We start from the raw sequence: 13,203 nt of genomic DNA, 5'->3' as shown, positions 1-13,203 counted from the left end.
CAAATTGAAAAATATTTAGAGAATGTGAACATGTCAATATTAAGTACAACATAGCATGCTTATAATAAAAGTTTTGAAAGTTTTGCATATAGTCACTCCAATTAGTCATACTCCCCAGCTATTACCACAATATTGCCGATTCCCCAATTTAGCTCTGGTCAGACCCTTATAAGCAAACTCCTCTTACAGTCACTCTGTTTTTATCACACTCCATTTAAAATTACAATTTTTTTCCTTTCCGGAAAACAGAACACTCTTCACACAGTCACATCTAAGCAATAAATTCATACATCAAGCATTTTTAGCAACAAATTATAATTTTTCTATCGTTGCATTTCTCCGTTTGCATTTTCCTCAACAAGAAAAAATTACAATTATTTCTCTACTGTAGACTGTAAGAATTATTTCCTTACTGTAGACTATTAGAAAAAAAAGTTCCCTTGCACACAATTGTCTTGATATCATTTTGCTTCATTTTCTTGTGTTTCTTCCGTTAAGGGTCTTTGAACAGGAAATAAATCCCTCAATAATTATCACAACTGCACTTCAACAATCTTCAAAACAATACAAAAGCAATCTTGCTATTGAAATTTTGCATGTTTAGCCCTCCCCTCCCCCCTAAATCTGTAATATATGCAATAGTCTCTAGCATTGAAGCTGTTTTTCAAAAATGAGGTTAAGCAACATTGAATATTATTGTTTAAATGCTTGGAACAATTCTTTTTGCTAATATACGACCACAACAACTTATTTCCTGCCTTTTATTTAGCTTTATTAGGTAACTCTGCTCAATTTCACACTCCGCTTATAGTTTGCTGAAAAAAATTTAGTGTGACTATAAGCAAAGTTGATGGTTTATTCAAACTTTGAAAGGTGAAATTTAGCTGTACCAGCATCTTTCAATTAGCTGTTTTGTTACATATTGACAAAAGCCATTCCATACCTCTGGAGAACACACTGGCTAAAATATTGCAGTTCATCCTCTTCACAGCATGATAAAATCTGTAAAAGACAATCTCCTTGCTCAGCATCACTCCAATTGCCAAACCACTAGAGGAAAAAAATTCAAGCTGAAAATATAGCTCTATATACATACAAAAAAAACACAAGAGTACAGGCTAAATGCTATCACTTTGTGTACCAAGTAAAGGCACCAAATAAAGGGAGGATGAAGATAATCGGGGGAGTGGAAATACTTTGGTAAGAAAAAGTAATGAATCAATACAAGGCTTGAATATTTGTTTTTCTTACACAAAATATGTGGCTTTATCAGCCTGTTCCAAAAGCAATGTTTTTTTCAACAATGAACCAATAAAAATACACTTTAATCAATGTTTCTTTGATATCATGAGACAGTCCAAGAGTTTACCTCATATATAACTGAAAGTCTTTTTTTGAAGTTCCAGAGTAGTTTTTTCCCACTTGGAGCCAGAAAATCATTTTGAGGTGCAGAAGATGGCCACCATTTTCTATTCTTGAAGGCTTTTGATGTGTAAAAAGTACTATTTATCCTAACAATGGATTTGGGAGTGCAGAGTTTTCCAAGTTCATCTGATTTTGTAAGAAGTATTTTGGGGAAGAATGATTCAGATGGTGCATAGTTTAGTGAACAAGAATCGTGGTGTTTGTGGCTCAATTGAACCAAGTTCAATTGCTGGTTAGCAGATGTAAATTGTGCTTTCGTTTCAATAGCTGGAAAAAAGGAACTATGTGAAAAATCCTCTCGTTCGTTGGTAAAATCGTTGTAATACTGTTCAGAGTTGGAAAACCCTAATGTATGTAAACGTTGCTCGTTCAGGACTTTGTAACTCGTGTTACTTTGCACGGGAGAAACATTATTTGGAGAAATGGTTGAAATAGAGTTTGGTTTGGAGTAATTGCCATTTTTAGAGTATAAAAGACTCTTCTTTTTGACGAAGGACGGATTCAGAGCCAATGCATTCCCGTGGCGTATTGGCTCAACCACAGTCCCCAGCGTTCTTACAAGTGACTTAGAGCACTTTTCTGTAAGTCCACATATGATAATTTTCCGCTGCCAAGATAGCCATTGCTCAAAATTATCTGAAATTTCCTTGAACAAAATTCGGCATTCGGGTTTGGAAACAAAATATTTTCGGTAGTAGCTTAGGCCTTCCTTGTCACATTCACTGGCAGGCGACTGCTGTTTTTCGTCGTCCTTTTTCTTTTTCTTCCCTGTTTTTTTCCCTTTTTTCTTTCCCTTATTTCCGAATTTTAGATCTGAAGCAATCGAATCCGTACTTTTTGTCCTGTGCAACAAATCCATCCCTCATGGATCAAGAAACACATGGTTCAGCCGCCATAACATTACCTTCCTGATCTTTTTTACTTGCCCTTTTGAAATTTTGTTGTCACAGTCACACCACATAACAACAAATTGAAGCCTAGCCTCGGTATGGCTATCGTTGCTAACATCGGCAATTCGGCCTCAAAGCCCTTCAGAATATTGGAAAACGTCCTTTTTTGAAAAAGTGTTTGAAAGAATGAATTTCATCTTTACCTGCCAAAGGTTGGTTTGTCATCAAACACGATAATATGTAGCTTTTCGTGCCTGGCTCTCGTTATTTCAAACTGACTATTTACTTAGAAATTCCCCTCGTATTTTACATTAAAAGTAAAAAATAGGATGCTAATATATTCGAACAGTTGGATGGTCCAAACGTTTTGTTGGTGCGAAATTTTTACCGTCTGAAAATATTATTGCCTTGTCTCTATGGAATCCTGTCGTACTTTTTAATGACCCAGTTTCAAACGATACGTGCCAATGCCATCTTAGCCATCATCAGCTGCCTGTTCCTTATAATACAATACAACATCATAAGCTTTCGTGTGACAAGATACAACGTAGTTCTACAAAGAAGACGTCAAAATCGTTCAATTCTGGTGCATTCGTTTCTGGTTACAATGGCTTTCTTCATTAGCTTTGCGATGTTCGCCATAACAGAAATGGTAAGCCAGACAACGACTTGACTCTTCATATCATCATTGGAGACTTATTGGTGGCGACCAACCCACTCCTCGATACTCTAGTTTACTTCACGATTAATCTTTCTAGAAATAACAGACGATAAACGACTTCCAAAAAGACGATTATCTTTGCAGAACAATTTGCTTCAATAAAAACAGCATGCCCATGTACTTGGCAGCAAAAGAAGCAGAGAAAAATAGAGTAAAGAAGTAGAGAATTAAAGAGGCTTTTTCACGAGATCGTCTTCTACAAGAATGAGAGTCACTTGGACTTTGAGTTTGCAGAAGAGTTTGTAGTTATTTATGCTTTAAGTTACAAGGAATTATAATAGAGGTTGAAACAAAGTATTTAATGCCTAATTACAAGCATTTGTTTATTTTCTTCCAACTCCAAACTAACTGATCAAAATGAAAGGTTTTCTTCATTGTTCACTCATTAAATGCCTGTTCAACATAGAAGCATTACCTTAATTTTTCGAAATTTGTGACGTCCGAAAAAGGTTTAGAAAACGATTCAGGAGGTCTATCTGCAATCGAATAGATTGCCAAAATTACCGACCTTTGAAGAAAATAAATCTATTCTCTACCATTCTAATGCGGTTCTGTGAAAAGAAGAGAAGCAGTAAACTTCATTTTAAGGGATGCACTTGATTTGATTTTTATATGTTTATACAGGGTAATACATTCAGTAATGAAAAGATAATAATTGATTTACAATGTGCCCTGTCTAAAAACTTAACAAAGATAAACGAAAATTGATAAGCAAGATACTCTGGTTAGAAAAGAAAAAAAAGAAAAGTTTGATGCTGTACAAGAACTCACACACCCTTTGATTTTTCGAAGATTGTTTCAGCAAATTTTTGAAAGTATCCAGTGAAGGGGCATTTTTTATTTCAGTGCTTATTTACACCTCGATATGAGAAACTACGTTGCCCGTTAGAGGTTGCAAAGCGAGGTACTCTAAGGCTACGTTCACACTACTCCGTATTCGTATCCGCCGTTGTTAGCGTATTCAAATGTCCCCGTTTTTGGTTTGCACGCTGAAAACGGAGCGTATTTAATACGCACCGTATTCGAAAGTATCCGTTTTCATTAGCGTTTTCGAACGACTCCGTTTTCATAGCAGAGTAGTGTGAACGCAAGGCAACGTAGAGACCGCGAACTTTTACGGAGAGACCGCGAACTTTTCACAGGAATCTTTTGGGAAGTCCTCTATTTGCATATCCTCGTAACGTAAACTTTCTAGCTTATAATCATTTTTTTTCATCGGTTTATCTTTGTATAAGCTGTTTGCTGTTTTCTGAGATTTATTGTTAATTTGTAATTATGTTAACTTGTAAGTATAGTAATTGTGTTGGCGATGGGCCATTTCGGCCTACAAGCCTTATTGGAAAAAATAAATAAACTGACAGGCACGCCAGTTGAATGTCCTGTTGTACCATACCTCCCTAACTCGGATACTAAACTGAAGTACTAAACTGAAGTACTATTTTTAACAGAACAATTAAAAAAAAGTTAAAATCCAGCATTGGGATAAATTTGGTCATACAACTTAAATATCATCACTGGTTGGGAGACATCACAACTCGATAGATTTTGAATCTCGTATTAAAGCAATCCGAAAGAGTTGCGATGTGGTTTAGCTCTCAAGCAGGAAAAGAACTCTTTGATAAACTGCGCAAGCAGCTCCTCCCCTTTCTATGCATTAAGTACAGTTACTTTCGTGAAATGAAGATCAATTTATTGCCAATTTTGTTGTAGCGACTGTGCTTTCAAGGCGAGTAGCGACCATTCCTGTCAATTCGTAATTGTACATCCAATTGTACGTGCCAATCAAATAAAACCTGATTAACTCTTGTGTAAAAGTACATTTTCAATTCCAGAAGTAGAAACTATAATAACTGAAGGGACCTGGATTTTCTCAATGTCACCAAGGAGCAAAACTGCTTTTCATATGATCCACCCCAGTTTTCCCAGAAGTCGATTTTCTAATTTCTCGAAATCCGTTGAAAAACATTTGGGGGGGGGGGAGGGCGTCTTGGGCTGATCAGATCGGTTTCGATGTTCGCACTGGCAAAAAAGCCACCGTTTGTGCTGCTTGAGAAAGTTGCTTGTCCAAATATTTCAAAATAGATAAAAATACTAAAATAAGGATTTTCCAGGAGTCTGGAGGGCGTGGTCGAGTAAATTTGTTTTTGTCCACCCCAGTTTTTTCGAGCTGGCGACGCCACTGGGAGCATGTAACATCAAACAAAAATGATTTGAGTGCATGTCATAAAAATGTTGTATGCGTACAGGATGACAGTTTGCTTCAGTAGTTGTGAAGCCTAATGAAAATAACTGAAAGCATCTGATCAACTTGGAAAATTTATAAAGGATTACTTAGTGGTTGACTGTGTGAGAAGAACGAGCCTTGGGGTATAGTAAATGTTACGCCAATCGCTTCAAGGAGCATAAAAAGGATAGAAGTTAAGATAACTATGAAATAAAACTAGTATATTTTTGCTATCAAAAGAAACTGAGAAAAAAATAGGGCTTTGTTCGCAATTCAAGGGGTCGGAAGACTCCAATTGCTGACAACAATTAACTCAAATCTTCGAACTTGATTTGAACTCAAATCTTCAAATCTTCAAATCTTCAAAGCATGTTTTATTGAATTCTCCTCAAAATTGCACGAACTGATAATGAAAAAGGTAACAGGGAGCATTATCATGCACTTTTGAAAAGCTTTTGACTGTTACAATGATGATCTGTTGGTGGCAAAGTACATGCTTACAGTCTTTGTATTTTATATCAAGAAGTCCTCAATCAAAACGACAACAACGGGTAAGAATATTAGACAGATTTAAGAGCTTGAAAAAATTTAAAAAAAAGGGTTCCACAAGGCTCTGTCTTAGAGCCTCCTTCAGTGAATATCTTGATAAACATCTTTCTCTTTGCTAATTCTTCAAAAATAAGTACAATAATGCAGATGACATGTAATAATGCCACTGAAGAATTGTAAGCAAAGGCAATGAACCTGACTGTCAACAACTTTCACAAAAATCTCAATCAAACAATGTAACCTGCAGCTGCTGATGACAGAATTTTCAAAACAACACATCACCTCAAACCAAGCTTCAGAAAAAATTATTTTACACAGAAGTGCAGTTATAACACTTTGAGAAATAAAAAAGGCTGCAATTGCCAACAAATATGAATATCATTATGGCACACAGAAAAGCGTTCATTACAACGACCAATGTAAGCTTTTGATGCTATTTCAAAGCCGTAAACTTTAAAACAACAAGAAAAACCTGGTTAAAAATTGCTGCATGATGCTGAATTTGGAAACCTCTTGTTAAATGAGTCAAATTTTATATTTCTTAATGAAAGATCAGACAATGGTCAATGTATGATTCATTTTTATCCTATAAATGTTATTGAATATTATATTTGATATTAAATATTATTTAAATAATTTAATATTATTTATCCTATAAATTGCTATTAACCATAGTTACTAGTTTGCTACTTGACAAGAAGTGTATTTGAAAAACGGGTGTGAAGTTTATTTTCACAAATAAATTTAAAGTTTTGTTTGCAAATTTAATGTATTTGATTAATTCATTGAATATTAGTTGATGCCATAGTTTGCTTTTTAAGATCTTCATGCCTCATTGATGAATCTTCAAAAGGTTTCCTTGCCTTTCAACCATTCACTGCCATAAAATTCAAACACCATTAGTTGTAGGCTTTAGATCAGCCATTCTTAAACTCCGGCCCGCAACCAGATTTTATCTGGCCCACCAAATACTTTTTCCTTAGAAAACTCTTTGGCTTATACTTTTAAAATGTTGAATTCAATAAAGTTTTATTATTTTTCTGCTCATATATCCTCTTTTTCTCTTCAGTTACTGATAATATGTGTTCTGTTGACCAGTTATTGGTCTGAAAGGGCAGTATCGAATAGGCAAATGCTTCATTTGAATTTTTATACAATATGATTTCCAAAACTACCATCATAATTTCATTCAAGAAGTTATTGACTTCCTCACCATGATCTCTTACCCCACTATTTACGATCTCAGGCCCGAGGTCAGTTCATGCTTTTAGTGTATGTGGCAGCATTTTTGGACTGGGACACAAGCTAATGACACAAACTGTGTTTTATTTATTTCGCTTCTCCATCTCATTTTGCTTGAATTCAAGTGCTAAAGTCTGCTTTGCTAAGATAATTCTAAAAGTTTGCAAGACCCTTCCTTTCAAAGTCAACATTGAAATAGATAAATGCCTTGGATTTTCTCCCAATCCTGGCCATCACTACATTAACAAAATCTAACATTTTTCTTGCCACCAACCATAGTGGTGGCCTTTATTCAACACAAGTACAATCATTACATTCTGGCCCCTCTTGAAAATTTGTATAACCATCCTTTGATCTGATTTCCAAGGCATCAAGTCGACCTGACAACTACTGAAGTCCTAACCTGAAGTTATACGTAATTTTGTTCAAACCAGTTTTCGGTAGATATGCTATGCTACAGTTAGCCCCCTTTCCCCCAGAAAGTTTTACCTGGTTTCAGGCCTGTAAATCCCTCCAAGAGCTACCCAGCATTATATCCACCTTTCCAAAGCATATTTCATGAAAATAAGTACACAAAATATATTTTACAAATATGGAAACTAACACGATGTAATTTTCCTGCCTATCTACAGTTTAGCCTGGTAAGCATGGAATCTGAACTTCATTTTGAGCCAGCTTTTTTGACACAAGATACGTAGATGACAGCCCAGTAGCCCTCGAAAAAAATTCACATATTTTTCTGGCCTGGCACTCAAATTGCTTAAGAACCCCTGTTTTAGATCCTAGTGCTGAGAGACTGGCCCCAGAAAAGTGAACCTCTAATGCAAAAAACCAAGATTATTTTATTAACTTTTTCCCTTTGAAAATCTAGTTTGGATATTTTTTTGTTCCAGTATTTAATGTCTAATCTTTATCACTAGAGTATTTGTTATCACAACAGGGTCTTTTACTAACATGCTCTTGCTAATAGGATGAAAATTCTGTTATACTACTTCCAGCAAAGCTTATAAGCTTGAAAATTCTAACAGCTAACTTTTCATCAAAATAAACAAGCTTGAATGATTCAGGGTTTAGATACAATTAAAAAACTGCTAGATTTTCAGTTTTTTTCAGAATATTGATTACAAATGTGTACATTCTTAATGAAAACGTGATATCATATAGAAAATTCATAGTACAAAAATTTTAGAAAAATTTCACAAGAGATCAAAATTAATAGCTGAATACCCAAGAAACAGAAAATCTCTTGACAAAGGTTTTACAGATTCATACAAAATTACTGTAACTATTTTACAAAAAATGTGAAAAAATTGGAGACAACTTGTTAAGTGAACCTTCAGTAAAAAGTTCATACAAAAACTACAAAGTTGTCATCTTTCAATATAAGGTCATACTAATAATAATTCGAAGGATGCTTTTAAATTAGTGGCTTGGTCTCATAGAAAATTGTAGAGAGGGAAATATGATACAGGATTAAAGAAGAAATATATATATTAACAAGTTAAATCTTTTATCATTCTAAATTGGAACAAATTACCAATTTTTGCTCCAGGAAATGTGTGTAAAATATCTCTGGCTATGTAGGCACTACTCAGTCAGACTGGTAAGGTTTGCAGATTGGTAAGATTGCCTATGTCCACATATTTTCATAAGGTTCTGGCTAAAACAACTGACAATTTTTTCGATTCAGTTGGGGAAATTAAAATATCAAGTGAAGAGGCAAATACTAAAAAAACTACTTACATGCTATGAACTATGAAACAAAACTAGCTTATTTAAAATCTTATGTAAAGCTGACAAGGTAAAGGGCTATTTATCCATTAGCTACAAATGTATATGCAACAAATGTGAAACAGACAATTTAATTTGAAGCTGAACAGGCTCAATAACAGACTTTTTGTGCAGCAGCATCAGGCCAAACTTGAGCTTAATTTGTTACTGTCTGTAAATCAATAACTTGTCTCATTCTTGTGAAGAACAAAAATCAAGTATGATGATTAAATTTCACTAAGAATTGATTGGATTTCAGACAACAAAGACTAAAATTGATGTAAAATTTGTCTAACTTTATTAAAAGTTAATAGGTAGATAAAAATTGTTACCACGATGCATGTTATCTTTGTTCACAAGACTCAAGGGATGGCTTTGCCCACTCTCAAACCTTTGCAACGACCTTTGCAACGGTTGTGCAATAGGTTTTCAACATATGGTTTTTGTTGACTGTCATTAGCGGTCTGTTATGGCCTAAAACATATCTGTAACAGGTTTTCAATAAACTACAAAGAACTGGTTATCGTTTAGTTAGTTTAACAGATGCAAAAGCGCACCAATCATTCCCAAATTCCCCTCTTTTACACAACGTGCATGACTCGACATGTTTTGCCCGACAAGATGTGGGTGGGAATCTGCACCAAACTTTGGATAGCTTATGAAAAAAGGAATACGATAGCCTAATACCTTTTTATTCACTTGTTATTCCAAACGATATTTTTTAGTTGGTTGCCAATTTTCATTATCAAGCTAGAGCTTCAAATTTACGAAGGTAACGAAAACAGTCAGCCATTATCCTTAGGCCAAATTACCGACGAAAGGATTATCTGAGTTTGTGAAGAAACGGGTTATTTCTTACCGAATACAGAAGACTTCTTAGATAACTATCACAGCAAAGATATCAACATCGCAAGAATAAGATTTCAAATAGTATTCTCCATTATTCCACTCGTCTCAAACTTCGATCCTAAAAACGGTAAGTTCTCGCGGCGATCGTCAACTAGCAGTGGAAATCCAACTTAAACCGAAGATTCTCGTATGTTCCGAGATCATTCGTTAAACGAAAATTTGAGTATATGTACCGACTAGAACCGAGTTCGAAAATAGAAACACCAAGTGCTCATGACAACAGCCAAACTTCAAACAACAAGACATGTGATTGGTTGATTCCCAACTGCGTCACAATCAATTGTCGGGATTAACAAACGAAAACCATGAGAACGACCGAAATATTGTGAAATTACCTCGATCCTATCACAAATTGACGTCAGCAGACGTCAATCGAATCCTGCGCTACGATTGGTTAATCGCCGAGTAGCGAGAGTTAAAAAACAAGTGCGAGAACTTGGATGGTCAGAAGCGAACAAGCCTCGGAAGTGACGAACGGACGACGAGAGGTGAATCACTTTGGAAGAGCGACGAAAGAAAATAATATAACGGATATTACCAAGAATACTAACTTAATGTTTGCGGCAGTAGATGATCACGTGTGTGATCCAGCATCAATGTTTCAGGACACTTTTAGTTTGTCTGAATTTATCTTGGGGCAACAAGAGGAAAACCATCAAATGCAGTCAACATTCCCCCAAATGTTGGAAAAAAATTTAATCAAAGAAGAGCTTGATTCTGAGGAAGAATATCATGTAAGTGTCATTTTTTTATCTGTAAATTATTAGAGAAAGCTTAATTTTTTTCGATTTCAAGGTATTTTTAGGACTTTACCTTCGAACAGCCAGATGTGAAATTGCATAGGTACACAACACAAGTATTAGGCTTCAAGCTGATAGCTCGCTTCTTCATTGAAAGACTGTTCCCAAGCAAGATTTGCATTCATCTTACTTTCTTCCAATTATCAAACATTGCCAGTTGGGATTTTCCTTGCAATATTTCCTATAATCAACTCGACAACATCTTACATGAAAACAAACGTCCGGCGAGCTTGAGCAACCAGCTTTTTCCTTGCCACTATTTTTGTTGTTGTTGATGTTTCGCTGCCCGATAGGCCTTATGGTAGTTGTGACGTCAATTAGTCTTCCCGACTCATCTAATCGATCGGATGTAGAGGACGTGAGTCACATGCGAGTGGATAGATCTTGAAAAAGAGCTTAATGCAAATTATTTTGATGAATGGACCGAGACCCACTAACGGATACCAAGCAGTCCAACGCTAAACCAAACTACGTAAATGAAAGACTTGTAAAACAAATTGAACAAAAACAATGGAAGAAAAATTTATCCGAACAACCAAGGTTATTTGAAACTGCATTGACTATCGTAGAAAGAGCTTGAATTTTTTTACATCAATTCGTTTTGATGCCAGTGGGATGAGTTTTTAACAGAATGTTTATTTTTTCAGGCAACATTATCAGAAACCTGTCAAGAGTCAGCGATGTCATTGACATACAGCCCTTGTAGTTATGTGCGCCCAAACACTTTACCAGCAAGTCCGGCGTCTTGCTCAAGTGGTTGCTCTGGATCTTCACCAACTGGATACCAGCCTCCTATGGCCTACGCCACTGACAGTTGTGGGCAAAATCGATATTTATGTGCACCTTTGAACGAGAGCACTCTGCCCTATGCTGTTTACATGGGGTATCGTAGCAGGGAAAGAAAGCGGGACGACGATGTAAGTGTACTCATATTTTATCATTATCATGCATTTATGCATTTAAACGTTAGTAGAATCATTGCTATTGGAAGGGCAAAATAGATTATATCCATGTGCTGTTTTATTTTAATGAAGTAAAGGGGTGTGTCGTTTTTTTAATTAGGCCTATATTTGATTTTATCCCGGAAACAAAAAGGACTGCATAATTGGTTGCAAAAAGCTGAATTTCATGTGATGTCGCTATCTATTCTGATCGCCATCTAATGAAAAAGTGCGAAAAATTTATCTTATTTGTTCATTCACGTGAAAGAAGCACTCTAAATTTCTAAATTTTGAACATACAAGGTAGCCCACACATTGAGATTAAATTGTTTTCTTATTGAAAAACTTAGGCTTCTTTATGTTAGCAATAACTAATTATAAAGGCTCTGGCTTCTGTTATTTATTATATGCTACGTTAATAATTGTATAACGGATACTGTAGTACTTCTGGCATTCATGTCTCGCGGAATGCATGCAATTCGTGATGGGTGGGGATTACATGACACATATTTGACAGTATACCGAGATGACGCACCGTGCGTGTTCCCGCTGATTATTTAGCCTCGTATTAAAGTTCTTTGTTGGTTTATCAATCTCTTCAAAAATAAGATTTGTTCAGGAATGTAAAGGGAAGCTGTGTTATGCGAACACCCTGGTAGAAGGAAGCTGTGTTATGCGAACACCCTGGGTACTCCGTGTCCCTCAAAGACAAATTTTGTCTCTTAAGTTTTATCTTTCATCATTTGGATTTTCCTCGATAATAAATCTGTTTAGTCTCTGAGTAGTACATTTACCAAAACTTGTTTCTTCTTTTTAGCTTTGTTTTGAAGATAGAGAAAAAAGAAGGGTACGAAGAGAAAGAAATAAAATGGCAGCGTTGAGATGTCGAACAAGAAGAAGAGAGCGAATCGAGACCCTGGAGCAAGAGACTACGGAGCTCGAGAGACAAAATAATGACGTCGAAAACGAAATTTCATCCTTACGCCTGCAACTCAAACAACTCGAACAACTGCTAAAAGATCACAACTGTCCTCATGGCATAATTGATTAATCCTTTTGTAGGCGAAACGATAATTTTCGCTGTGGTTTTGGTTAAGATGTGACCAGAGAAAAGCTAAGCCAGGAATTATCTTATAAGCAAGGTCAATCTTGCGTTCGAAAAGATTGCATTGCGTATAGATTGAAAGTTTGCCTGTCTCGATATTTTCATGGCTGATAGATTCAAAAACTTAAACGACCACCTTTGAAAAATCAGGGTAATCCTGATAAATTGAAATACTTATTTTCATTTTTTCAAAGGCAGTGGCTGCTGGCGGGCTTTCTGCCTCCCAAAGAAATGTAGATTTATCCTTTGGTTCACCCTTCAACAGGCACTCATTCAAAATAAGGCTGCAGGTGGATTCTAGTTCCTCGTTAATCAATCTCTTGCTTAGCTCTCTTGCTAAAATCCTAGCCAAAATTTTTTAACGAAATAATCATATTGTAAAATACAATAATAACTGTTTAACCATTTTTTTGGTAGACGATGCATATTATATTTAGATACAAACCGCTTTAGCTTAGTCTAGTTTCAAAATTTGTAGATTATATAATAAAGAATAGTAAAATGAAAATATTTTGACGCATCTTATTTAAGAAAAGCATGATTTAGATGGCTTGAGAGATTATTTATACTGCTATGCTTTTTCGATGGTATTAGAAAGTTAATTCAGCAATGAAATTGCATAAATAT

The 13,203-nt window shown here is 35.5% G+C and overlaps 2 protein-coding genes across 3 annotated transcripts in view; one reads left to right on the top strand and one right to left on the bottom strand.

Moving 5' to 3' along the window:
* Positions 1-11,180, bottom strand: part of LOC135683825 (uncharacterized) — a 26,435-nt gene extending 15,255 nt beyond the window's left edge. The window contains exons 1-3 of one of the 2 annotated variants that reach the window (XM_065199183.2): positions 10,544-11,180; positions 1,370-3,069; positions 944-1,050 (exon numbers count right to left, since the gene is read on the bottom strand). In XM_065199183.2, coding sequence (XP_065055255.2) covers positions 944-1,050; positions 1,370-2,284 — 1,022 coding nt within the window. In that variant the 5' untranslated portion in view covers positions 2,285-3,069; positions 10,544-11,180. The remainder of the gene's footprint in view (positions 1-943; positions 1,051-1,369; positions 3,070-10,543) is intronic. The other variant, XM_065199190.2, reaches the window with a different exon arrangement.
* LOC135683842 (uncharacterized) lies at positions 10,164-13,203 on the top strand. The gene is made up of 3 exons (XM_065199211.2): positions 10,164-10,464; positions 11,178-11,447; positions 12,289-13,203. Exons 1-3 carry the CDS (start codon positions 10,171-10,173, stop codon positions 12,520-12,522), a joined length of 798 nt encoding a protein of 265 aa, XP_065055283.2. The 5' UTR covers positions 10,164-10,170; the 3' UTR covers positions 12,523-13,203.

This window comes from Rhopilema esculentum, chromosome 10 (genome assembly GCF_057945365.1).
Source record: "Rhopilema esculentum isolate cy_ngs chromosome 10, ASM5794536v1, whole genome shotgun sequence".
Taxonomy (NCBI): Eukaryota; Metazoa; Cnidaria; class Scyphozoa; order Rhizostomeae; family Rhizostomatidae; genus Rhopilema; species Rhopilema esculentum.
The sequence above is the reverse complement of the archived record's forward strand: the minus strand, read 5'-3'. Positions and strand labels throughout refer to the sequence as shown.